Genomic DNA, 27,136 nt, shown 5'->3' with positions numbered 1-27,136 from the left:
CTGTGATGTCATCGCTTTTAGGGGTGGGGGTCACTATGCCCAAAATTCATTTACCCAGGCTCTGTGGGATTTTGAACATGAACAACCTTTGCACAAAGACATATTAGGAAAAATGAATGGTGAAAACAATATGGTCCTCACAGTCAAGGAGTGCTGCTGGTCAGAATAAATTCTCTATCAATTGCGCTATAAAAAAAAAAATAAATAAGTGCAGGCGGACCGTCTTTATTATTGTTCGCCCTCAAGGAAACCGCTGACTTGTCAGAAAACTCAAATATTAGTCGAGTATAACAACAACACGCTGGAGGTATGTTTCTTTTACAAATCTTTCCAAATGTAGTCAAACTTCCCTGTGTGGAGGGACTGATGGGACGTCCGACCTGCCCTCTCTAGCATCCGTCGCCCTAATCATCCCTAACATCAATAACCACTCCTTTCTTAAATCCAGCGCCACAGCGAAGCAGCCAAGTGTTGAGTCCTTTTTCCTCTCCTCCAGGAAGCCAAGGTTTGTTTTCAGCCAGAACATTCTGTGCATGACGTCAGCAGTAGCAGCACTGAACTCCTCAGACCAACAAAAATGACCAAGGTCACTAAGGAAGGCCGTACTCCCCATAGGATCATGACTCTGTACTTTATCTTACTTAGCCTGAACAGCAGTATTGTTTTTAGGAAATTCAACTTCGTCTTATTGAGGGGAGAATGAACAGAAAGTCATTTATTAGGTTGCTGCTGCTTCACCCAGAAATATGATAACAAACGGGCCAATCTCACAAAATAAAGACAGATCTGATCACTTCCAAGAAAAACGGGTGCGGTGTCAAATTAACTGCCTGCTTAAATGTTTTTTTTTTATTCAGAAAATGTTTCCTTTTTCTGGCTTCGTTCAAGCAAAGAAAGTCGATGCTCTTTCAGTTTCCCCTGGATGCCTCTGCAGTAACATTACACTCAACTCCAGCCTACATACCAGGAGCAATGAACTCATCACCGAGATGTGCAGCACAAGTTCTGGACCCTTCATGGATTCAATCAGTCCAGCACATGTAGCTGAGAATAAATAAAATCCCGTACTTAATACCACACATCCTCCAGACTTGATAATAAATGTCTAACTAATCAAGATCTTAAATTACAACCAACATTAATTTAATCAAATGACAGATCATGACATGTCAGATATCTCTGTTTTTAAAGAATAACAGCCAAAATCTGGATAAGTCATCTGTTTCAACATCAGTTTTCTCCACTGACTTAAACTCCAGTCCAACAAACACAGCCGACAGAGTACCTGTCAGCACGCAAAGCCAACAACTGCATGAAGAAAAGAAGACAAAAATGTAGGAAATGATGAGAGACACAGCTGGTTCTGAAAGGAGAAACCAGAGCAGCTACGTGGCTCCTTCTCCTTATCAACCTGGCCCACAAACACATGCCAGTGACACTAAAGAGAAGTCCCTGCTGTTTCATAGGAGATCTGGTGCCAAGTAGTTAATAGGTTACAGTTTTTTTAAGGTTTTGCAACATTTAGAGCTGAAATCTTTGAAAATTCGAGATTTAGTGGGGGAATCTGCTTTAATCAGTTTTTTTAAAAAATTTTATGAGTTGATTATAGCAGTAATACAATGATTTGAAAAGTTTAAAGATGAACTCCAATTAAAGTCTTTTTGTTTTTAACATGTAGCATTTTAGAGGACCTATATATTAAAGAATTTACGATTAAAACCGAATTTGTGAGCAATTCTTCATTCAAATCGCGTTGGATCAGGAGCAGAGAAAAACCAGATGCTTGAAAATACTCAGACTAATGACAGAGCTACTCAAATGGGCGTGCCAAAGCCCACTTTTCCCGCTCCAACTCTGAAGCATCCACTTGCAGATATATAGATCAATTAGTGGATTAATATTCTCATCTGAGCTTATATCTGGGTCAAAACTATACGGCCAGTTAGCCCCAATACTTCGCGCCGTAGTTTTGCTATGCTAATGTTAGCTTGGGGTTGTGAGATGCTGTAAACTTGCGTGAGAGTGTAAACAAAGGCTTGATGGGATATAAGCGGAGCTAACATCCGTGCCAACAACCCCGTCCACAAGAATTGTATTTCTAATGTAGAAAAACAAAACTGGCCTTTTAATTTAGGCTAAAAACAGCAAAATCCTAATTAAAGGACAGCCGGGAACGATTTTACAATAGAAAAAAATATGGTTGGAGTGGGACTTCAATGGGTAAAAATGTTCAATCAAGTCTTTGAACCGCATTAAAGTCCCATTCTGATCATCTTTTGATCTACCCTAAAAGTGTTTTACTGTGGTCTTAATTCTGATTGCGATTTTTAGCCAAAATAAAAAAAACGGGTGTCGTTTTCTACTAGGACACAGTCTCTCGTCCCCCTCCCCATCCCTGTTGTAGTCTGCCAGCAAATTTTCTACGAAAACAATTTCAAACATTTAACATAAGTCTTCTCCCTGTTTGTGGTTACATTTCTCCTGATTACAGTAACAAAATACAAACAAAAATGCAATATTAAGTTTATTTTTCTTTTTTTATGTTCTCCATCATCAGAAAAATGCCACAAGAAGATGCTAAAGACCCCAAAAAGACCATTTTCATCAGAGTGGGTCTTTAAAATGATCTACAAAACTGTCAGCTTCACAACATAAATGTTTATTTAGTGATGATAGATATCTGTATGTCCAGGAAAAACAAATCAAAACAAGGAAGGAAAATGTTTACTATCAAAACCTCTTTAGATTTTTTTTCTCTTTGTGGTAAAACCTCCAAAGCAGAGAGGACTGAGGGGAGGTTGAACCAAGTTCACTCCACAGCTGGATTACATCCAAACAAAACTTGTTTTCCTGAAGCAACCGCTCCACCTCTCAACTGAGCCAAACAGCAGGCCCGCGTGGGGGGGGCATACGTCACATGTGTGACACAATGAAGAGGTTTCAATCCAATATTTGGACATCTAAACCTCCTAAAGTTTCATAAATGAATCCCAGCGATGAATTTTTCTGGACTTTTATTGAGGCTAACAGGAAATGTTATCATCTGGAGGCAATTAAAAATTATGATGTCAAATTATGAAACAATATCTTGGCTGTAAGACTCAAAGAGATGAAGTCAGTGCTCAGTTAATATTAGTACAGTTTCAACTAAGAGATAAGAGATGCAATAAAACCAACTATTTCAATAATGACTAAGCCGTTCGTCAGTAATGACATGAAAATAGTGTTTTTCGTGTTTTTAACATGTTCTTGTAGCCTTTTTCTTATGATGGAGGACACGTATACAAAATGTTAAGATTAAAACTGCATTTCTGAGTATTTCTTTACTCAAATCGTGATGTATCAGGAGCAGATAAAAACCCGTGGTTTGGAAAAGTTCAAGTTTGTGATCCAGCAACAGCCATGGGCGGGTCAAAGTCTTCCCTTCTCCACTTTATTTTACTTGCAGAAAAATAGATCCACTAACCTCTTCAAGTTTCTCGTTTGAGCTGCCATCTGGCTCTAAACTGTACACATGGTTAGTTCAGATATTATTCACCAGATATATTCCAGACTAAATATTTTTGACCAAAAAGTCAAAACTGTAAGAGTTAGAGTAAAATCTTCTCAACAGGAATTAATTTAAAAGTCTACACTGCTCTGTTTAACCTTTAAAAGACCCAAGCTAGTGTTTGATATTACTTTTTTGTTTTGTAATAATAATAATAATAATAATAATAATAATAATAAAGGATTAGATCTGCATTTTTTCCAGGCGCTCACATATCTTACCGGTATATTGTATATCCATTATTTGTTCACTCCTCATTCACACTTAGTGATGGTAAACTACTGTGGAACCCTGAACCATCAGACACAATGTGGAGGACAGTTTCTGCTATGAAGTAGAATTACTCACTGTGCTAATATAACCCACAATGTAATGTTCATGCATGGGGACGCCAGGTCTTAAGATGTCAAATAATCACTTGGAGGTGAGTTGGTACATTCCTGGTTTCATAAAAAAAAATCTAATATGTTATAATAAATGTCATACAGACTAGAAGATAGGGAGGACTGTTACCCACCATGTAATCAGAAATTCAGCCTGATCACATAGATTATGAATCAAAATTGGATGTTACATTACAATTAGATATTATATATTTATTTTATTCTTGCTATTATATAACATATTTTAATACTATATATTTCGAGCTTATTAATAACAGATAAATACTCTAAAAAAGAGTCAGTATTTCATAAAGTGACCACAACACTTCATTGCTGTAAACAGAGAATAGCACTTTGATGCACCAAAACAGTTCAGTAAAGTTAGCAAGATATTCACAGATTCAGATTTCCAGGATGAATAACTCTTTGAATAAACGTTTTAAATTGACAGCATTTGTCTCCATTAGTTTGTCTTAATGTAAACAACAACCTACAGAGGCATTTCAAAAGAAAAAAAAGATCTTTATATTATTTTTAATGAGAATTAAACAGAGACAGCAGTGACGACTACCAGGGACTATCTACAAAGTTCAAGCTCTGGGGAAAAAGTGATTAGATCCAAAATATTTAATAATTAATATTTATTTATTTTTTCTAGTTGATACTTGCACTGTTTTTGTTCAAGCTATTTCACAGAAGTCCCCTTTTTAAGTGTTAAATGGTAAAAGAGGGTTAATAAAAAAAAAGGAGAAAACCTGGATCTGTTTATTAAATTTGCTAATTAAATATCGGCTGATTCTCTAAATCAAATGAATCCAAATAGGACCGGGGCTAAAAAAAAGCCTGAGTGGGACATCCCTACTTAAAGACATGTAAAACCGTAAAAAACAGCTGTCTCCACATACCCGTGTTGAAGTCAAGTTTGGCCACTTGCAGAGCGTAGGCCTCACATTCCTTCTTGCTGAAGCTGAAGATGATTACAGGCTGGAAGTTCCTCTCCATGATCATCTTCACGATCTTAAAAACACTAGATGGACCTGTGGAAGCCCCATGATGATTCATTTTTGTATTCTTATGGTTAGGGTTGCTTCGTTCGATCGTTTGACAGACCTTTGGTGCCTCCTTTTCGTCCTCTTGGGTCCCACTTGCCGCCGCCGCCGCCACCGCCACCTCCAGAATCCCCAGCATCTCTCAGCACCTGCATGGCTGTGTTGAAATTGTCTTCTCTAAAGTCCCCCTGACGGAGATCACACAGTAACATATACAATAAGGCAATCGTCTGCAATTAAATATTTCAAAATTATATGAATTAGATAAAACACTTCTTATGTCTCATCTGGTCTTAAAGAAACCACAATACTGATGTTTAATGTCAGATATTTGGGAGTTTTTAAGTGATGTTTTCAGGAATCCTTACATTCTCATCAACAACTAAGTGGAGTCCGTCGCCACCTGCTGGAAAAATGTAGTGCTGCAGCGGAGTGGGGCGGTAATCTGTGTAAACCACATGGCATGGCTGCAGGACAAAAAAAACAATTTATTAACAAAACAAACTGACAATGAACTCTTTTTAATTAAAAGGAGGACTATACCTCCACATTGTTAAAGCACAAAGAAAGACCAAATGTCACAATGAATGGAAATGAACCTAAATAAAGCCCACCTGCTTGTGCAGGTGGCAGATCCACTCTGCAAACTGCTTGGCGTTGGGAATGGTAGCAGACAGAAACACATAGTGTACATTGTCGGGAAGAAGAATGATGGTCTCCTCCCAAACCACACCACGCTCTGAAATAGGAAGGAAATGAGAGATCTAAGGTTAGGTACATTAATGACTGAAAAAAGCAGTAATGTTTCCTAATCTTGGCTTTTATGTTACTTTAGTAGCACAAACTCTTCTTCTCAAATTCCAGCTAATTTTATGACAACAAACTTGACAAATGTCTATATTCGAATAAAAACTAATGTTTAATAGTTTATTTAAAGACCCACTCGATCAGCTTCTGGAAAAGGAAAAAAAGAACTGATCCTCATGAAGGACCATGTTGTTTTCTGTCTGCACAAACCTGCATCCCTCATGTAGTGGATTTCATCAAAGATGACCCACGCTACTTCCCTCATGATCTCCGAGCCCCGGTAAAGCATGCTCCTCAGGATCTGAGACCGAAACCATTTCTCCATGTCAGAACAAGTAGATAACAGAACAAAAAAAAAGCTTCATTCTGCACAAAACTGCTTCCCACCTCTGTGGTCATGACCAGGCAGGAGGCAGTGGGGTTGATGGTGACGTCTCCAGTGATCAGCCCCACATCCTGAAACTCCTCGTACATCTCTCTGTACTTCTGATTGGAGAGTGCCTTGATTGGGCTTGTGAAGATTACTCTCTGCTTTTCTCGGAGAGCCAGTGCAATGGCATACCTTTAAAAAAAAAAAAAAAGAGGTTAGTCAGCAGGATTTTTTCCCCCTAAACACATCTGAGGTTTTTTTTTTTTTAACTCAACATTTCTGAGTACTGTGAAGTGAGTCAATAGTGTTTAAATGATCCAGAAAAGAAAAATATAGTACAATAGAAGATCATTTATTAATACAAGTCTGTCATTGTTATAGTTATGATGGGAAAACCAATCTAAACAGATTAAATATTAGTTTTCTTCCCTTAAAGTAAATCTGAGCTCTTTTCTTTATTTAGAAAATATATAATTGCAATCATATTCTTAAATAGATTCATGTACTTACTTTATTAATTAATGCATAATAACAAATTAAAATGTAATTTTAGTTAACTAAAATAAAACTTTATTTTGAAAAATCTACAACATGAATTTAAAAAAGCTTCTTTTGGTAAATGTAAAATTTTCAGTAACTTTTCAAACTATAATCTATAATGTGTCAAAGTTCAAATCCACTAATATGGCAAACGTGGCTCCTCAAAGTGTTTTACAGATACTCACTCAGCACAGACAGTCTTTCCAGCAGAGGTGTGAGCAGACACAAGCACAGACTGGTTGTTGTCAATACATAGGATGGCCTCACGTTGGAAAGGATCAAGTACAAAAGGGTATTCCTGGGGGACAAAGTTAATAAAACAAGTTTGTTAATGTTAATTCCTCAAAATACACTAGAATAATGATGGGATAAACTCTCTATAATTTAGGAAATTAGCTATTAAATATGAAATTTATAGAAACTACATAAAAACAAAACGTTTTTGATCATTTAAATACAAAGTCTTTCAATAAATGTGTAAATTTTTAGAGAGGAAGCTTAAACCATCATACCTTAGCTGCTTTCCCCACTCTTTGCTTTAAAGGTTTAAACTCAAAGTCCACAGGCAAAGCAACCTAAATAGAAAACATTTCATTCATTCAGATTGAATTGGATAAATAACACAAAACAATCATAAAAATTCTTTCAGATTTATTATATGTCATTTACCTCATGTGAACATCCTTCCACTGTGTCCACCTGCTCCACTTTTACTTGAGGCATAAACTCTGAAAGACTAAAAAAAAAAATAAGAAAATTTCACATTAGAGACATTTTAGTGAAAGATTTAAAAGCACCCAAAATAAATCCTACTAACCTTTTAAAAAAAATTGTATGCAAATTTTTATATTTTCACTTAAAGTCAGTATTTTACAAAGTAAAGTATAATGATGGTCAAAGAAATAAGACTTCAGCACAAAAACAAAAATATTGAAATATCTGGCAACAAAGTGAATTATAGGTGGATCATAAAGAGAAGATTTAATGGCTAAGAATATCCAGACTTTTTGCAAAAAAAATGATGACATACCATAACCCAGGTTATTTTACTGAACTCCTATTTACTTATTTCAGGACATTTTACGAACCAAAAAAAAATCTTCAAAACAATAAAAACTGGGCCCTTCTTCCCCTTTATTTATTTCAAATAATGCATTTTAAGTTTCTATGAAGCACGGTGACAAAAATCAAAAATCTCACTTTAGATCATTGGCTGAGGCCGCCTCACTTCGAGGTTTCTTCTCAAAAACCACCTCCTCCCCTGGGTCATCATCTGCCTCCCTCTTTGTCCGGGTGGAGGAGCCTGCATCTTTGTCAGCGCCATATTTACCTGCTGCTTTCCTAGAAAATAAAAACAAATCAATTAGAAACATTTTTGCCTCTGCAGAGGACTTGCAGTGCTGACCAGACTTTTCAATCCCAAGTCTTTCTAATTTATGACAAAGTTTGGATTTCAATAATGTTTTATTTTGTTAATAAATATCAGAATGTATCAAAAATATTCCCCTATTTATTTAAAACATCTCCAAAACTTTAAATATGAACGTTTTCTGGTCTGATTTTTACAATTAGGTGTCACTCAAAGTTTTCAATATTCCCTCTTGTTCTTTATCTGATTTTCTTTACTTTATGGACGATTTGGACCCAGAAGTTTCTGATGTATGTAATCAATCTTGATATTATTTTCTACAAACACTTCATTCCTTTATGTAAATTTAAACCACATGCCCTTTGTTTACCATCTTTTTAATTAATTTATTTTTTGGATTGTTTTAAGTGTTCTTGAATGCATTCCAAATAAAAACAAGAAAACTACAATAATTTACCAAAAATATATCAAAATTATTGTTACTTTAATTTGTGTCTTGCCTTGGATGTTTTATTTACCACTGCTATTTTTGTTATAGAATGTTTAATGCTCATGTTTGCTCCCCCTAACTTGCTTTGTATCTGAATAAATAAAGTTGGGGGGAAAAAATCGAAAACTTTCAAAACTATGAGCCTTTTAAAAACATGTGTTCAATCAAAATACTGTGGATTATTATTAAAAAAATATCAGAACTAGAGAATTAATATTTATCTAAATTTTCCATTTGCTTTTTATAATTAAAGGCGAATTTTTTATCTTTACCTTAATTTTATTTCATTGCTTTAAGTATGTTTTTAAGCGTCACAATACCAAAAACGTCCAATTTTCGACGTAGACGCAGGTTAAGTCTTACTAAAATGTTAATTAAATCTCGAAAAGTATTTTAACTATAAACAGTCCAGAAATGTTTTAGGTTAATTACAACCTCAAATACGAGCATTTTTTTTTTCGTACGAAGAATTTCTGACAGCACGAGTGCAAATCGTACAACGGTTTCTCAAAAGTATTACCAAAGTTTTACCAATAAAATTTGGCTTAAATAATTGACTTTACCCTGTCTCCGTAGCCGCACTCGCAGGAGTCTTTTTGCTGGAAGAACTTTGTTGTTCTTCATCAAAAACGTTGAACAATCCTTCTCCGAATAGGTCCGCCATCTTTCTAGTGGCAATATACCCACAATACACCACGAGGTTATTTCGACAGTTCCGCTACGGAAGCCGAGCAGCCCCACAATTAACAGGCGGAAAAAAACGTTTCAACTTTTTTTTAATACCCCCGTGTATCCTAGCCTTTCTTGTGCCAGGAAGAGACTCTTCCACGTAAGTGGATGAGTTGTGGGGATTTATTGGATGGGTGGAAAGAAGAAAAAGTCGGCGGGTCAAGCCCCGGCGGTGGCAGCCGAACGCAGGAATGGAGCAGCTTCAGGTTCTGCAGTGACCGGTTCTGGAGAGGAGACGACGAAGCAGAATGCCACCAACAAACCGCAGAAATCATCAAAGGAGAGCAAATCTAAAGGTGGCAGTTTTTGAAAACACAATAATTAAAGTGATGTTGCATTTATTTAAAAAATAAAGTCATAAATATGTATTTAACTGCCCGTCGAATTGAATTGTGCTCCACAGCAGCTCCCAAAACCTACAGTTTAACCAACACAGCCCAGGTGGAGAAAAGTGGAGTGTCAGAAAAGTCCATTCTTACAGTAGGTCTAATTTGTGTCTATTTGTTTAAATCACATTTCTCATCACACGAAGATACAACCTAACAATGTTGATATTGAATCTGATAATCCAGGTTTGCATTCAAGCTGATCTGGAAAAGAAGATCATTAAGCTGATCAATGACTTCAGACAGGAGAATGGAGATAAAGGGCCCATATCTGGCAGGCTTACAACCAAAAAACTGCTGGTAAACCACATATTTGATTGTAGATTTAAAAATCATATTTTAAAAATTGATTCTCTTGCTGTCGTCTGCTTGCAGGACTTGTACACGGCTCTCCAGAAGTTCAACTTCAAGAGGGAACACATCGAAGAGGCAATGAAAAGTAGTGTCCTGTACGGAGGCGATCTGCATTCCGCCCTCGACTGGCTCTGCCTCAACCTTAAAGATGGTAAATGAAGCGTCAGAGGTGAACACAGAGTCAGAATTTAGAGATTGATTGAGTTTTTGTCTCACCAGATGAGTTACCTGATGGTTTCAGCCAGCAGCTGCAGGAGGAGAGCCAGAAGAATCGCCCTAAATTCCAGCCTGCCCTCCAGGAGAAACCTGCAGTTCAAACCCCCAAAATGCCCACCAACACCCACAAAGACACTCACAAGGTTTCTTCTTTTGTAACGTGTATTGACTGGTTTCGTATAAAAGGATTTTTGATGCATTGTGGGTCTTGTTTGTTAGGCCACAGAAAAGGATGAAGCTGCAACTGTCAAGGACTGGATCTTAAGGTACGCAGAGCAAAGCAGTGAGGATGAAGAGGAGGAGGAAGAAGATGGAGCGAAGAAGAGCGTTAATCCTGAGCTTGAAGAAAAGTTTGATCCTGTAAGTGATTCTACAGATGACTTTCTGGTGAAAATATGAGTCAATATAAATCGACTAGCATTATTATTAACAAAAAAACTATTTTAAGGGTAAAATCGTCAACAGTTCACAATCATTTAGGTGTTAAAAGAGAAAAAATGTAATCTGGTGTAGGAATTCTTTGAATATGGTTCCAGAAGCTTTAAAAAATATATTTTTTAGAAGTTAATGAGGCTAAAATTTCAGTTAGATTTAATTTATACTTTAAAAAGAACAGACTTGAACAACAAGCTTTATCAAAACATTAAAAATGAAAAAAGATGTGATGGTGTGTGACAGAATCCCATCTGGGTTTTTTATAAGTTCACACATCAGTAGAATTTTACAGAACTTTTTTAGATTGAAATTAAACAAAAAAAGATTGAAAACACAAAAATAAACAAATTCATCCTCAAGATCAAACAATTATCATGACGTTTAGCTGAGTAAAGTAATTTTCGCCTTGTATTTTTTTTTAAAAACATATGTATCTTTATTATTCAGCTATACTGAATGTTATATAACATACAAATCTATCAAAATGTATTTCAAGACTTTTTTTCAACTAAATGCTTTTGTCAGATAATTCAATTAATTTAACAATTTTGTACTACAATACAGGAAAAAAATTGGATTTATGTTTTAATTTTTTGGCCTTTTCTGATGTTATTGGAGTTGAAATTTCTATCAGAAATTTAGTGGAATTTTACTATAAGTTATAGCAGAAAAAGTACATATTTGATACTTTTTATGTTTATATCGTAAATGTTTAACATTTGTAATTTAGAGAAAAGTTTAACATAACATACTCCGCTTTCTTACACACACATATTGGGATAATGAAGTTTTAAGGGGTTTATCTTAATGCTGTTTAATATAGTTTTGTTTTATTGAAAGATCTCATTGAATAAAACATTTGATTTGTGTGTTCTTTTGGTTTTCTTGCAGTTCTAGACAAAAATATATTTCATTTTACAACCTTTTTGGGCAAATCATGTATTTTTTTAAATTAAAAACAGAATTTTGGTGAAGAAAATATGCTATAGAATAAAACAAAAAATGAATTATAAATAAATGTGCTGCTTTTTTTGTTTTATTATTTATTAAAGTTTCTGGCATAAAATTGTACAGTTGCATCATTTATACCAGGCAAGTCTTTTAATACTCAGACTTGATCTATTTATTTTAATTTTAATGTCTCTTCTTTTGCAGAATGACAGGTACTTGATTCTCACAGCACAGTTGTATGACACTAAAGAAATGGCGTCGGCTGCTAAGACCAAAGCGGACAAAGCGGGTCAGAGGATGGCACAGGACAGAATACGCATCATTCAACAAGGTGAGTTGCTCAAACACCAAATGGTCTTTAACTTCACAACTTAAAAATAAAGAAGAACCATATCATGATCAAATATTAGAGAGACATTTAGTGTAATAAACAGCCAACATGCTAAATCTGGTGATTCCGGTTCTAAGGTGTTGACGATTTCTCAAATGTTTCTGATATACTATTGTCGCTGAAGTTTTTCAAAGAAGTGTCTGTCCTGATGTGGTCGTCTATACTGTTCAGAATAACCACTGAATTTCCTTTGCCTGAAGGCAGGGTAGTCAAAGTTTACAAGCTGTCTTTTTCAAATGTTTTCTCAAAAGTGGATTTTTATTTTGCAGAAATGAAACAACTGGAGTCCCATCCGATGTTCAATCCAGCCATAAAAGTGGTAGAAGCTCCTCAAAGCGAGAAAAAGAAAACTCCAGTCATTGAGGAGAAAGAAGATCTCAGCTTCAGTTTGTTTGAGCGAGCAGAGAAAGAGAAAGGCCCTCCTGCAGAGAAAGGTACATCAGAATAATCATAACTTCTGTCAGCTCTGGTAGATGATACATCAACCAAAGAAGAAGGTTCTGGAAAAATCCAGAGACAGTGTGTTTTATGTTTTGTCTCTACAGTTGTGAAAAAGAACGAACCGAAAGACATCAGAAACTTTGACTACACAGCTCGGAGCTGGACGGGAAAGTCTCCCAAACAGTTCCTCATCGACTGGGTGCGAAAGAACCTTCCCAAAAGTCCCCCGCCAGCTTTTCACAAAGTTCCTGCTGGCAGATACTGGAGATGCAAGTAGGAATAAGTTTTAATTTTCCTCACATTTAAAATCTTCTTTGATTGGGTCATTGTAAGCCATCTTCTGATGGTTAATAGTGCTGCCACAAACGATGATTTTAAAAGTTGACTAATCACAGGTTATTTTTTTCAGATTAGTCGACTAATTGGGTCATGCGCAAACTCCAAAATCTCAAAATTAACCTAAAAAAATTCCTAAATCAGTCAAACTACTTTGCATGCAGCTGAAATATTAGCTAAACTCCAAAACAGCCTAAAAACAAAACAAAAAAATCTTAAATTAGCCAAAATGGCTAGCTTGTAGCTGAAATATTCTCTAAACTCCAAAATATTCTAAAAAAACCTTAATAAATGCCGAAATAGCCAAAAAAGCTAGCATAATGCCATTATAACTTTCAACTTTACTACACTCTGACTCCATATTATATAAAGTAACCGACTAATCGCTTATTAAATTAGTCCCTTTTTCCTGTAAGGGTGCGTGTCCAGAGAGCAGAAGATGTTCTGGAAGTTTGTCCAAGTATCTTGACTGAAGACAGCATGCAGGCTCAACATCTGGGTGCCACCTTGGCGCTCTACAACCTGGTGAAAGGACAAGTATGTGTTGTCGAACTCATGTTTGAAAGTGTTTTTGTGCCTGTGCCGACCTCTCTGCCTGCCTCTTTTCCAGTCGGTGCACCAGCTCCTCCCTCCCACCTACAGAGACGTGTGGCTGGAGTGGAGAGACAGCGAGCAGCAGCAGCAGCAGGAGAGCCGCACCGCCGCCAACAAACCGCGGGACCAGTTCATCTCCCGGCTCCTGACCAGACTCAAGCAGGAGCAGCAGAACCAGAGCCGAGGGCAGCAGCAGCAGGCTGCATCCCCAGCACAGAGCGGAGAAGAGGAGCCTGAGGAATCCTGGGAGAACCTGGATAGTCTTGATATCAGAGATGGAAGTGAGGACATTGAAGACAAGAATAAGAAAAGTCCAGGGAAACGGGGAGGAGAAGCAGGCCTTCATGCAGCCAGAGAGCTCCTTTTGGAGTTGAGGAAGTCTCCTTTATCCTCCAAACTGCAGGTAAATCCATGAATGCCTCCAGCATGTGAGTGGAATAAGGTCACGTCATTCAACGTATATCAAAACTCCAAAGGCAGAGCGAGAGCAGCTTCCAGTTTTCCAACATCGACATCAAGTCCTGGAGGCCTTGCAGCGCCATCCGGTGGTGGTAGTGGCGGGTGAGACGGGCAGTGGGAAGAGCACACAGATCCCTCAGTTTCTCCTGGAGGAGCTGCTGACCGGAGGAAAAACGGCTCAGCCCTGCAACATCGTGGTGACTCAGCCTCGCAGGATCTCAGCCGTTAGTCTGGCCTGCAGAGTGAGCCAGGAGCTGGGCTGTGAAGACGGGCCGGGAGCTAAGGTAACGTCTCAGAGGAGGCTGTCATTGTTGGACACCTTTCCTTCTTCATCTAACGGCTCTCCCATTTCCTCCTCTGATGCTGGATTTAGTCGTCATTGTGCGGATACCAGATCCGGATGGAGAACCAGTCGGGGGAGTGGACCCGCCTGTTGTACTGCACGACTGGAGTTCTGCTCAGGAAGCTCCAGCATGACCGACACCTCAGCTCCCTGACCCATATCATTGTGGATGAGGTACCAAAAGCTCCTAAAACCCCCACATTTTTGCTCCTTTTCGTCCACCTCACATCCATCCCTGCAGGTCCACGAACGGAGCGTCCAGTCCGACTTCCTGCTGACCATCCTGAAAGATGTTGTGATGAGGAGATCTGACCTGCAGCTGATCCTCATGAGCGCTACGGTGGACTGCCACAAGTTCTCCAGCTACTTCAACCGCTGCCCAGTGATCAACATTCCAGGCAGGACTTTCCCGGTGGAGGTGAGTCAGATCATTAACATTGTAAACATTGTTCTGCCTCTCCTGGAGGGCGTTTCAGTTTGGCCACTAGGTGGAGCTCGCACTACATCATTACACTTTTTTTCAAGAAGCAAAGAATGAGCAAAAAACTGTGTTTCAGACCACAAATGATTACTTTAAAAAGGTTTTCTTAAAACCTGAAATTTTGAAAAACTCATGCCTGTTAGTATATAAAGATGTTCATTTTGTCAGCAATGTATTTTTAGGTCAACCAAGCGTTCGCATTAGCCACCCTTTGGGAAATCTCATTAAACATTAGCATCAAGCTGGCATAATTTAGCTTTATGTGCTGGATCGATCCCTACTTGTATGGATCGATTATTAATCTGTTAAGCTTTGGTCAATTCAAATGGATCAATCGATTTTATCAACCCAATCCTAGTCCTAGGAGCTTTGGAGGAGTTCTATGGAGAAGGACTTTCAGTTCTCTGCCAGTACTGTCTACAAAATCGTTGAAAGTTGGAAGGAATACTTCCTGTAGAGGAGTAAATTTACTCTGCATGGTGACTAGGTGCTCCTTTGAAGATAAGGTGAGGAGCTCAGAGTAGAGCTTCTGCTCCTCCACATTGATAGAAGCCAGCTTACTTTATCCCTCAGCCAGCCTGGAGGTGTCTTAGGGTTCTCCCGGCAGAACTGGAGGAAGTTCAGAAGGAAGTTTTGCCATCTTTGTTTAGGAAGATCATTCCCGCTGCGGATAAGTAGGAGAAGATGGAGGGATGAAATAACGTGTTTTAAAGCTGCTGTTGTTTTGTTTGCAGGTGTCTCACTTGGAGGACATTGTTGAACAGACAGGTTATGTTCTAGAGAAGGACTCTGAGTACAGCCAGAGAATCCTAGAAGAGGAAGAAGAAGTCGTCTCAGTCGCCGTCACTCAAAAAGGTGGCAAGACTTTGCAACACCAGGTATATCTACGCCCTCCAATGTGCTTTTTAAATCTCCTTGCTTGAAAAGTATCATCAGCATCTTCTGTAATATTATCTGACTGCAGTCCTGAGTATGTTTGTGTAAAAACAGCAGCTGCTGGTTTGTGGAATCAGATTTGTGTTAGTAAGATCAAACAAATGTCAACAAATTAGACGAAATTATCTGACAAATACATCCCTTTATTTTCCTTGTAAAATGTGTGTAATTGTACATATTTAAGGTTTTATTGGTTCAAAATGTTTGCAAAAAAACGTTTTCTGTAGTTGCGGTCATGCTTCTTTGCAATTCCTGTTTGCAGTTCTTGAACACATTTTCCAAGTGTGGGTACTCATTATGGCATTGTTTCCCAGTGGATAATACACTTTTGAGAAACCTGGATGTTAATCTTGATTCTACAAGCACTAATCAGACTCAGGACACCATTCCCCCCTTGAGGGATCACCTTAACACAACTTTACACTCATGGTTTTGGTTGGTGTAGCCATTTACGTACTCTGGTCTCCTTTTTGTTTCAGGAAGCGATTGTTAGAGACGCCCCCTCCGGCTGGGACCTTGGTCGAGACCTCGACCACTTCAGCAGCAGGACTCGGCAGGTGCTTCAATACATGAACCCCAATAAAATCAACATGGACCTGCTTGTTGAGCTTTTGGAGTACCTAGGTACAGCACAGCACTAGTAATGTCTCAGGCAGAAAAAAACACTTTATTATGCATGTTTTGGTTTCACCTACGAATACATTTTGTGTTTTACCAGAGAAATCGCCACAGTTTGCAGATGTGGATGGAGCAGTTCTGGTCTTCCTCCCGGGTCTGGCTCACATCCAGCAGCTGCATGACCTCATCTCCTCTAATAAAAGGTTCCGAGACAAAAACAGGTGATTTAAGAAATGTAATAAATTCTGGTTTCAAATCCGTCTTTGCAGAAATGAAATTAAACGAAATTCGATAATTTCTCAGAGTGAATTTTATCCATCTTTATAGGTACAGGATTGTTGCTCTTCATTCCACTCTGTCTTCAAAGGACCAGGCTGCTGCCTTCACAGTGCCCCCTGCTGGAGTTAGAAAGGTATGAGAGCTCCATAACTTTTACTTGTTCACCTTTGCCTTATCCCGTAAGCGGTCGCCACAGCCAATCAGCTTTAACTGAGTTGGACATTTGGTTTGGCAGAGATTTTTATGCCTTTTCTGATACAACCTTATATTTTATCCAGGCTGGATATAATACAAATTGGATACCTGATTGGTAACGGCAACCCAATCTGTTCACGCATGCAGAAATACTATGTTACTTCCTTTTTGTGGCCAACTTTGGCTACAGAATTGGGCAGAAGCATGAAGAGTCTTGTCCAAGGACTTACACTGGATGAAGTTCATTGCACCATGAGAATCAAATGTTTCCCATGTGCCAGTCCTGTGTTTAACTATAAATGTAAATTTAAATGTAATTTTTCTTATATAAAAAAGTTGTTGTTTTTTTATGACCCACATTTTATTCTGAACTTTGAAGCCAATCCAGAAGTGCCACATGTTGCAGTTCCTAAAATGACCACTAGAGGCTGGGTTTTAAAGGAATAAATTTATTTTGACAATTTGTTAAAAAATATATAATTTTACACCCAAAAGAAGTTTGGTTTCCACATTTTTTTCTATGTTTATTGCTTTATTTAAAAATTTGCCTTTGAAGGCTTTTTAAAAAACATTTTTTTAACCAAAATTCACTTTATTTTATCTTCAAAATTCCCCATTTCTGGAGCATCATTGAGTTTAGAAAAGTAAGTTATACTTGAAACTTAAATTTTGCCATACAGAATTTTGCGGGCAATTTTGGAGAATATTGGCCCACTTTAGCTTCTTAACTTTTTTTGATCTTCAGGTGACTAAAAGAAGAAAAAAAAGACAGCTTTTTTCCCTTCCCTTTTTCAGATTGTCCTGTCAACCAACATTGCTGAGACAGGCGTGACTATTCCTGATGTTGTGTTTGTTATTGACACTGGAAAGACCAAAGAAAACAAGTAAGAATTCATGCGCTGTTTTTCCAATTCTCTCCAACAGTTGATCTTTTTTATTTATTTTTTTTATTTTGGGGGGGTTGTTATTCCAGCTTCTATGCTGTTTGGGGGAAAAAAACCATAGTGGGGTTTCCCCAAGACAGGAAGGTAGAGATGAGCCTACGGTGGCCCTGAAGGGCTAATCGCATCAACAAATCACTCAACACTAAAAAGTAAAAATCACAAAGACAATTAAAAAAGCTGAACTAATAACAAAAAAAAACATTACGTTTTAGAAGTCAAAGCAAAATTTCAGAAAACAAAACGTAAATTCCCCCCCAAAAACAAAACACAATTTCAAAAAAATGAAATGAAAAAGAAACAAAAGTAATTTCCAGAAATCAGAGTCAAATGTTAGAAAATGAAACAAAATAAGAAACTGGACATGATGGGTAATATGGGGCGTCACTGATTGGATGATGAAATCTGTTCACCTTTTTTTCTGGATGTTATTTGGCACGATGACATCATACAACGGGAGATATTTCTATAAGCTTCTGACCACAGCCACTGTTATAGTTCAGCGATTGCTCAATCAACTCTTTACCACAGTTTGGAGAAAACATTCTTCTGCTTTCCCTCTTTTTCAAAACTCGAAACGTGATTGTCACAGTATAAGACAGACTAAGAAATGATGAAGCACTCCTTATGGTAATCTTAAAACCAGGCTCTCCTACTCGTGTGGACTGATGTAACCTCGAAGAAAATGTAGAAGTTTTAACTCTGAAATGGAAGCTCACACCATTTAATCTGACTTAATTTTTTTTTGTTTGTTTTTGTTTTGGGATGAAGCCCAATGAACCATTTTTTTTTTCTGTGATATTGGGGTATATAAATAAAATTGAATTGAATAAAAATAAAAATTCAAATTGTGTCCATGTGTTGCCATGTTCTGGTACTAAAATCAAAAGTGAACTGTTTATCTTTTTTTAATTAATCCCTTTTTCCTATTGTTCAGGTACCATGAGAGCAGTCAGATGAGCTCCCTAGTGGAGACGTTTGTCTCCAAAGCCAGCGCCCTCCAGAGGCAGGGGAGAGCAGGACGCGTCCGCAGCGGCTTCTGCTTCAGGCTTTACCCCAAATACAGGTAAGAGCTAGAGACATTTTTTGGGGGGGAATCCCAGAGGTCACAGGATTCCAACTGTATTCCCGTGGGATGGGAGTCGTCTCTGCCATTAATCATGGGACCGAAATGGGTCGGGATAAAATTCTTACGGGACAGGGAACCAACCAATAAGATCGACATAAAAAAAAGTAAAGGCAGAGCCATTTTATAGTTATCTGATAATATGGCTACAATGTAACTCAGTTGTAAAACTACATTCCCCAGAAGCCACCAGTCACCATTTCCTTGCTGACATTTAAAGTGCAGCAAGTTTTATGACAGAAAGTGACATCCAGCAAAGACTATGCAGGAAAAATTCTTGTGTTACGTTCAGGAACCTGGTAGAGGAGACAAATATAATAAAAATCCTGACAGTTTAATAATAATAAAGTTAATAATAGAGACAAGAATATCAGGGGGCAGAACAGAAACAAGATTATACTGAACATTAGTGAGAGTCAAATTATTAGGAGCGGGACGGAACCGGATTACCCTCTGTGGGAGCGGGACAGGTCAGGAATGAAAATCCACTCTAGTCTTATACTCTAGTATGGACCCCAACAGCCCTAAGGTGTCTTATGAAACTTCTAATTTCTAATAATAAAAAAACTAGGGATAAAATGTACTTGTTTTCAGAAAATATGAAGTGTTTAATGAGGTAAAAGACTCAATTCTCAAAATTCTTTGTAAAAAAATTTATTCAAAGGTTTAAGTTTCAAATTAAAACTGCAAATCTGTGAAATATTAAAGCTGCACATTATCAGAATATATTCATTAGGACACATTTTGGGTTGTTTTAATTGTTGTCCGTTGTTTACAGGTTTGATGCTTTCATGGATTACTCCATTCCCGAGATCCTGCGAGTCCCACTGGAAGAACTCTGTCTTCACATAATGGTAAATAAAAACAATCTTAACTGTTTTGCTTTAAAACATAAAAAAAAGTTCTCTTTCTTCCTTGTAGAAATGCCAATACGGTTCCCCAGAGGACTTCTTGAGCCGAGCTCTGGATGCTCCTCAGCCTCAGTCGGTCAGTAATGCCGTCAACCTCCTCAGAAAGATCGGTGCGTGCCACCCCGACGATCACACCCTCACCCCTCTGGGGCACCACCTGGCAAGCCTTCCTGTCAATGTCAAGATCGGGAAGATGCTCATCTACGGAGCCATCCTCGGTTGTCTGGAGCCCATCGTATGTCCTGCTTCATGGCACAGTCCTCATCATTTGTTAAATTTATTTTTTTTAATGTTATGAACCAAAAATGTGTTCCAGGCAACCATCGCAGCAGCCATGACGGAGAAATCTCCTTTCTCTACACCCATGAACAGAAAGGATGAAGCTAACCTGGCTAAAGCTGCTCTGGCAGTCGCCAACTCCGATCACCTCACCATTTACAATGCATATTTAGGGTACGCTCAAATATTTTTAATATTTATCTGCAAGTTTCAACCCATTTTTTTAATTAGTTTGTATTTATTGCCCAAATTGATCCATACTGTCAGCCAGAAAGTTCTTGAACACGACTTCAGTCAGGAAATACATAGTAAAATGTTTCTCCTTTTAAATTATTTTTGTCCAATATGCAGAAAGTTTTAGATGACTTCAGATAAAAGTGTGAGAAAATTTTTTGGAAAAAAAATAATCGTTTGGGATTAATAACCTTAAACTGTCATTTAAATGTCCTTTTCTTTCTCTTTCATCTATAAGGCCTCTGATTTTTAAATGACAATTTAGTTAGAATTCAGGTTTAGTTGTAATATACTGTGTCGACTAAATAGTTTAGTTGCTGGATAGAAAATTAAATCTATTTAGGGGAAAGTTTAATTTGTTGGGAATTTTTGTGTTTTTTTAGTCTTAAACTCTTGTTAGGATTTTTTTTTTTCCCAAAACAATTAATCTATAAAATTTGCTAATAAAAATGTCTGGTATAAACATTAAAGATCATCACAAACTCATTTAAAAATCATAACCTTGACTCTTGTGACTAAACTTTGTAATTTAAACTTTCAAAAGTTTTTATTTTCTTAGGTATGATTGTTGAAAAAGTTTTTATTTTCCTTCCATTGGATAAAGAAAAAAACATATCTTCTTAACCGTATGGAAATTGTCATTGAGACCAAGGCTGTTACTGTGACAACTATGTAAATATACGCGGGTTCATTAAGAAATGCAGATAATTATGCAAGGGTGAATTAAATTAGTATTTATTTGATCAATAAATGTTTAGACTGAAGATTAGTTGCTTCTTCATGCTGTTTGTAACTGTTTCAGGTGGAAAACTGTTCAGGCTGAAGGCCTGAAAGCTGAGATGACTTACTGCAGGAAACACTTCCTCAATCGGACAGCTTTAATCACAATAGAGGTAAAGTGATTTTCCTCACTCATCATTTTGACTTAAACTAAACTCCTTTATCTCTTCTTCTTCAGGATGTAAAGCATGAGCTGACGAAGATGATGGAGCAAGCTGGGTTTTGGTCATCCCGCCCCTCTCGCGTCAAACAGCAGACGGCCTCCCTGTCGAAGCAGCAGATCTCCGTTCTGAACGCGGCGCTGACGGCGGGGCTGTACGACAGCGTGGCCCGCATTCTCTGCACGCCCTCCGTGGATGTGCTGGAGCGGATCGCCTGCACGGTGGAGACGCCTCAGGGCAAAGCTCAGGTCCACCCTTCATCTGTCAACCGCAGCTTGCAGACGCACGGCTGGCTGCTTTACCAGGAGAAGGTACCACATTACTCTGTCAATTTTGACTTTTTGTCTTTTTATATCAAGCATAGAACATGTAGTGTATTTTAAGTTGCAGTTTGTATTTATTTATACTTACTTTTTTCAGGCTGTAAGGAAGCTATAACAAGAACCGAAAAGTCAGATCGACAACTTTTTTTCAAATTATTAGTAGTTTTGATTATATTTATAACAATACAAGCCCAGCTAATAACATTTTGATCAGGCATTTAGATTTTTATTAGAAATCTACCCTCTTGGTCTACTTGACAGAACTCGGTGTCTAATTACATGTTTTTTGGCATGCTGATTGTATTTGTCTAGTTTTGGAAACTTCAGTTTTAATTTTTTTTCTCCTTTTTGCCATTTTGGTTGTTGTCTATCCATCTAAATTGCATGTGTAACATCAACATTGGAGCACATTGTGTGTGCAGAGATTAAAATATCAAAAGTGGGCAGAAATGGTAATTACAGAAAAACACCAACCCCCATAATTGAAAGCACAGTCTTTGACCCTTTGTTCAGGTTCATGGTCATTAGCTCTAAGGTCAAAATTAAATTTAGCATGCTAGAAGACACATTGCTACACAAAATCAACCAAATAGCTGCATTTCTGTGAAATACTTGGCTTCAAAAGCTCCTTCTAGAGGTCATCTTAAAAAATCACTGCCATTTTGGATTTTTAAAGGCTAATCGGGCAGATTTGACGAGTATCTTATAGAGAACTACCATTCTAAATTTGATGTTTGTATCACATTTTGTACATTTCCTACAAAAATGTCATTTTATCAGCCCCACTAGCATGTTCCAGTGGCTTTCTGGCATGTTTTTTTACTCTCCTATTTACCCATTTTCACAAAGATTTGCTTTGATATCCTGACCCTCCAAACCAGTTGGATATTTTTTTTATTTCTAAACTGAAATCGAAAAATTTGTATGTTGATAAACTCTCCTTCACAGGTGAAATACGGTAAGATCTACCTGCGAGACACCACTTTGATCTCTCCTTTCCCCATGCTGCTGTTTGGAGGCGACATCGATATTCAGCACAGAGAGAAGCTCATCACTTTAGATGGATGGATCAACTTCCAGGTCAGAGCTCAAAGGGTCACCTTTAATAAAGCAAGATGGTGGATGGGAAACTCTTGAATGTCTGTTTAGCTCAATGCTTATGGTTTTATAAAGTCAGTTTAAAGTTAAAATGCATAAAAAACAGAGCATAAAAATTCTTTCATGTTCATTTTAGGTTTATCTTCTGATCTAAGACACATTTAGAGGAAGTTTATTTTTTTAAATTTGTACTATTTGCTTTTAGGCTCCGGTACGGATTGGCGTGATCTTCAAGCATTTGAGGAAACTGATGGACTCTCTGCTGGAAAAGAAGCTGGAAAACCCCAGAATGAACCTTGAAGGTAAAACATTCTTGAGAGAAAAGACAAATAATTATTTTCATCATCAGCAGCTCAAACTATAATATTCATACATTTTTTTTCTAAATTTTTGGTGGTTATGTAAGGGATAATCCCCTACGAAGTGTGCATTATCAGAAATTAAAGCCTGAACCAATGCACTCTTCAAAGGGCATTATACACTTATACCATGTTTATTTACAAAATAAGTAAATATTCAATCGATTTTTAATATTTTAATATTTGCTGATGTAGTAAATATAAAAAAATACAAATTAAAGTTAAAAAAGTATTTTTAGCATCAAAGCTGACGGCAGGGAACTTGTGACCCCAAATTCTTTTTTTTCTTGAATTTTGCTGCCCATTTTAATATTTTAAAGAATTAAATGAATGTTTAATCTGTTTCCAACTTTTTATTTACTGTAACAATGTCCAGTTTTCGTTCTTTGTAAGTAATAGTGCATTATTTCTTCATATGAACTGCTAGATAAGTTCTAAAAATGATATCAAAATTGAGACAAAATAAATAACCTTTTTATCATAAATATTGCTGTTTAATTTATGCCACAAACGTATCCAGGAGTAATATACACAGAATTTCAAATATTTAAAAAAAGTAAATCATTATTCTATAAAGTTAAATGTTTTAGCATTTTTAATAAAAAATTCAATTAATTGTAAGATGATCAACAAATCATTATTTTTCCTGGCTGTGAAAACCTGGAAACTCCCCACATGTAGCATCATCACACTCCTCTGAAATAAATACAGACCTATCTTTAAGAAATCATACAAAACTTACCGTAAAAAAATGCAGTTTGAGTTCTTTTAGTTAAAGCAACTAAAGCTTTTGCAATGGTTTGAGTCAACTTCTTCAACTGTTCCTCTCATAATATGTTTGTTAAAGATAAAAAAAGAGATTAAATATATATTTTGTGTTAAGTCTCATTGATCCTGTTTTAGGAGATACAACCATCCATCTGATTCTGGATCTGATTCGGTCTGAACACACGACTGAACGCTGAGTCAGCGCTGGAATGAAGATTCCCTGTTTATCCGGCTGAGCTTCCATGCTGTGAAGAGCTTCTGATGAACTTACAGATGAGCTTCACCAAGTAATTACAGCAAAGAACTGAACACCAGGAACTCTTTCATCATCTTAAGGACTATACCTCATAAAGACTCAATAAAACAGAATCATGATGTGCTCTAACTGTGGTTAAAACACTCATCTTTTATTTGCTCATTATGTTGTTAATTACAATGAAAGAAAATCTATTGTTTGATATTGTAAATTTGATTGATGAACCGTTCAATTCAGATTGTCTTCACTTTCTACAATTTAGGATCGGAGCTTACATACACTGACAAAACATAATTTTATAGAGCTTTTCAAATCTACCATTTCAAAATTTAATACCCTGGAAGTTTCCCATAAGTCTCTGCAAAAAACCCAGGATGCATCGATCGTCACTAGATTACTTTTGAACCATTTGTCACTTGAAAAAAGTGTTACATTTTTTTTTTTAATATTTCAAGTTTTTATAATCAACAGACAGTTGATATTTTTTAGGTTTTTGCTTCTGGAAATCGATGACATTATATTTGGCGTAGTTTCTAACGACCGTCTTTTAAGAGTAAAAGCAGATGAACAAACTTTTTGTCTCTTGAACCACAACGGGTTCCAAAATTTGACAGAAAGGCTGGACCAGGAGCAGGCGGGTGGAGTGTTTTTGCAATCCAACACATAAGAGAATAACGTGGAATTCGGACAAAAACACGATTTAATAGATTAAAAATTTATATATTTGAAAACAGAAGCTTTGTGAGCTTTTATTTTGAAACTGGCTTTCATTTTCGTGCGAATTGCACCACATGGGTTGATGTCCTTCAGGGGGAAATGGAATCTTAGAGAAATGCTACATTCATGTTGTGTCAGAATCATTGAAAGAAGTGACTGTTCGACTCAGAAAACATGCATTAACATCTGAAAAACAACAAATCTTCCAACATTAGTTGAATGCAGAATAACTTTCTCCACTGAGAAAAAAGTGAATTTATTTGTAGGGCACCCTCTATGGGGAGACACCAGAATTACAAGGAAAAAAATAAACATTGAAAAGGGTTAACAATGTAATTTATTCCAGTTTGGTGGTCCAGATTAAATAGTTTAACCCTATTTTGACACTATTAGTTTATCTTGGGGTCCATGGCAACCTTTGGGTTAGGTAGTACTGAGGTAATTCGGATATCACTTGGACTGCAAACTTTCCACAACTTTATAATATAGAAAATTTAGCTTAAAACTGTTAAGATTTAAAAAAAAAAAATAAAAAAAATAGATTTAGAATCCAGAAGAAGAAAAACTTCAGTGGTATTATTTATTTTTTCTTGCAGGGATGATTATTTTGAATGAGTTAGTTTTTGTATGATGCAATCAGCATAAGGGTAGAGCACTTTCTATTCATTGATTCATTTGACAACTCAACATTATAAAGAGGGATGGTCATATGACAGCTTCAGTTAAACATTTGAACCTGAACTGGAGCTTTTTCATAACGATGATTGTTGGTGGTTAACAAATTTTATATTAAATGAAAAAAATAAGGTTAAAAAAAAAAAACAGATTTGGCCGTATACAATTTTGTTACAGGAAAGAAAACAGAAAAGCACAAAACCACAACATGATTAAGTTTTCAGATAGCTCCACCAAGAGCTCTGAGATAAATACCATAACTTCTGTTTTTTGAAAGTTGCAAAACTATCAAGTTATTACAGGAAATATTTACAGAACAAAAAAAAAAGCTCTGAAAACTTCTGTTTATTTTTGCGGTTACAATGTTTGCTACTTTTTAAATTATTTTTAATCATAGAGCAGAAAAACAACGAGCTCATCATAACACATGGCTTTAAGTGGGAGAAGTTGTAATCTAAAGCTTTAAAAAGTGGTTTGATCATTTGCACAAACAACAAGGTCGAAATGTTGAAGTGAAGACTGAACAACAAGGAACAGGACTTTGACTGGACGGCAGTGAGAAGAAAGAGGGGTTGAAAGCATTTCCTGTCACATGACAGCTTTTCACTTGTTATAGGAAATGAAAACAAGGACAAAAATGTCATGCCTTTCAGATTCTGAACAAAGCTTGCAAAGGAAAATAAATGATAATATGGCTAAAGATGGCTACTATACATGGAAATAAAAGAGGTATTTGTATTCAACTAGAATTACAAAAGTGTAATTTTATCAAAATGCAGCACTAAGTTTTATTAAAAGGTCTCTAATCTTATCTCAGATATTTGAATGTTGTACAACAGAAAAACCTATTTAAATTTAAGTCTATGCATGTCTATGACACTACTTAAACATTTTACATAAAACCACACAAGAGGAAGTTAAGAGTCATAAGAGATATTCATTTTCAAAGCTGAAAGAGTTAGTACTGGATCACGCTGTAACATGCATCTGAATCCAAAGAGAGCTGTGCACCATCTGGAAACGAAACAAAAATGAAAAATTATAAAGTTATTCTTTCCTTAAATAATCATTTGACTGTATTTTCCCTACTTTTACTATAAAAACACAGAAAATGTAAAGATTATATTTTGAAAAAAGTTATCAGCATAATATTTTACTTATTCAGGATCACTTCTTCTTCAGCATGACAAATGACACAAAAATTAACTTTAAACTAGCGAGGAAATAAAAAATGGAATCTAATTTGAGTGTCTGTTTCATCCTTAAACTTTTAAAATCCCTGAATATTTTAGCAGCCAATACTGGTAGATACTAGGGACACTAACTTTACCCACAATTCAGTTCAAATCTAGATTTTTTTTGGATTATAGTTTTATTTTTAGCTTAAATATAGTTGTTATTACAAAACAACAAAAACTAAAAATTCTGGAAAATCTTTTTTTTTATTTGTTAAGAAGTAACAATGAGAAAAATCCTTTCAGTTGGTTTACACTAAGCCTTGTGCAATGTAATAAACAATAAATACTAAATCCATCTTAAATTTAGCACACTTTTTAAGTATTTCTGGCTTTAATACTACATTATATTTACATAAGCCTGTCAACGTTAACAAGTTAACAAATGCAATAAAAAAAATAATTAACACATTAATATTTATTAACGCTGATTAATTACACTGTGCAAAGCAACAGCTTCCAGCCGGTTCAGGCTTCCACAGCGTGCGTCAATTTCTAATAATGCACCCTTAGTCGGGTCTTCTTCTTTTCCTTTCGGCTTTTCCCTTCAGGGGTCGCCACAGCGAATCAG

General features: G+C 36.7%; 3 protein-coding genes across 4 annotated transcripts in view; 1 reads left to right on the top strand and 2 right to left on the bottom strand.

The window, feature by feature from the left end:
- mtrex (Mtr4 exosome RNA helicase) overlaps nucleotides 1-9,254 on the bottom strand; it is a 24,680-nt gene extending 15,426 nt beyond the window's left edge. The window contains exons 1-11 of the mRNA XM_024299901.2: nucleotides 9,122-9,254; nucleotides 7,900-8,040; nucleotides 7,369-7,435; nucleotides 7,212-7,274; nucleotides 6,885-6,997; nucleotides 6,177-6,351; nucleotides 6,000-6,090; nucleotides 5,597-5,721; nucleotides 5,351-5,449; nucleotides 5,044-5,170; nucleotides 4,839-4,970 (exon numbers count right to left, since the gene is read on the bottom strand). Of these exons, the coding sequence (XP_024155669.1) occupies nucleotides 4,839-4,970; nucleotides 5,044-5,170; nucleotides 5,351-5,449; nucleotides 5,597-5,721; nucleotides 6,000-6,090; nucleotides 6,177-6,351; nucleotides 6,885-6,997; nucleotides 7,212-7,274; nucleotides 7,369-7,435; nucleotides 7,900-8,040; nucleotides 9,122-9,222 (1,234 nt within the window). The 5' untranslated portion in view covers nucleotides 9,223-9,254. The remainder of the gene's footprint in view (nucleotides 1-4,838; nucleotides 4,971-5,043; nucleotides 5,171-5,350; nucleotides 5,450-5,596; nucleotides 5,722-5,999; nucleotides 6,091-6,176; nucleotides 6,352-6,884; nucleotides 6,998-7,211; nucleotides 7,275-7,368; nucleotides 7,436-7,899; nucleotides 8,041-9,121) is intronic.
- Nucleotides 9,255-9,382: 128 nt separating this feature from the next.
- dhx29 (DEAH (Asp-Glu-Ala-His) box polypeptide 29) lies at nucleotides 9,383-24,149 on the top strand. Of its 2 annotated transcripts, none has more exons than XM_024299900.2 (28): nucleotides 9,383-9,583; nucleotides 9,694-9,767; nucleotides 9,860-9,973; nucleotides 10,049-10,178; nucleotides 10,247-10,386; nucleotides 10,463-10,603; nucleotides 11,834-11,960; nucleotides 12,290-12,454; nucleotides 12,566-12,734; nucleotides 13,214-13,334; nucleotides 13,408-13,794; nucleotides 13,868-14,134; nucleotides 14,224-14,367; nucleotides 14,435-14,611; nucleotides 15,409-15,552; nucleotides 16,090-16,234; nucleotides 16,329-16,449; nucleotides 16,556-16,640; nucleotides 17,498-17,586; nucleotides 18,581-18,709; nucleotides 19,548-19,623; nucleotides 19,691-19,915; nucleotides 19,997-20,133; nucleotides 20,996-21,086; nucleotides 21,152-21,445; nucleotides 22,406-22,537; nucleotides 22,761-22,857; nucleotides 23,818-24,149. In XM_024299900.2, the coding sequence occupies exons 1-28, from the start codon at nucleotides 9,418-9,420 to the stop codon at nucleotides 23,877-23,879; spliced, it is 4,149 nt and encodes a 1,382-aa protein (XP_024155668.1). In that variant the 5' UTR covers nucleotides 9,383-9,417; the 3' UTR covers nucleotides 23,880-24,149. The 2 variants fall into 2 exon arrangements, with proteins under 2 accessions (XP_024155668.1, XP_024155667.1); XM_024299899.2 differs by having other exon boundaries at nucleotides 9,691-9,767.
- Nucleotides 24,150-25,660: 1,511 nt separating this feature from the next.
- The window catches only part of pstpip2 (proline-serine-threonine phosphatase interacting protein 2), an 11,076-nt gene continuing 9,600 nt past the window's right edge, over nucleotides 25,661-27,136 (bottom strand). Inside the window, exon 14 of the mRNA XM_024299902.2 lies at nucleotides 25,661-26,344. Within this exon, the coding sequence (XP_024155670.1) occupies nucleotides 26,289-26,344 (56 nt within the window). The 3' untranslated portion in view covers nucleotides 25,661-26,288. The remainder of the gene's footprint in view (nucleotides 26,345-27,136) is intronic.

This window comes from Oryzias melastigma, linkage group LG12, assembly GCF_002922805.2.
Source record: "Oryzias melastigma strain HK-1 linkage group LG12, ASM292280v2, whole genome shotgun sequence".
In the NCBI taxonomy this organism is placed as follows: Eukaryota; Metazoa; Chordata; class Actinopteri; order Beloniformes; family Adrianichthyidae; genus Oryzias; species Oryzias melastigma.
The sequence above is the reverse complement of the archived record's forward strand: the minus strand, read 5'-3'. Positions and strand labels throughout refer to the sequence as shown.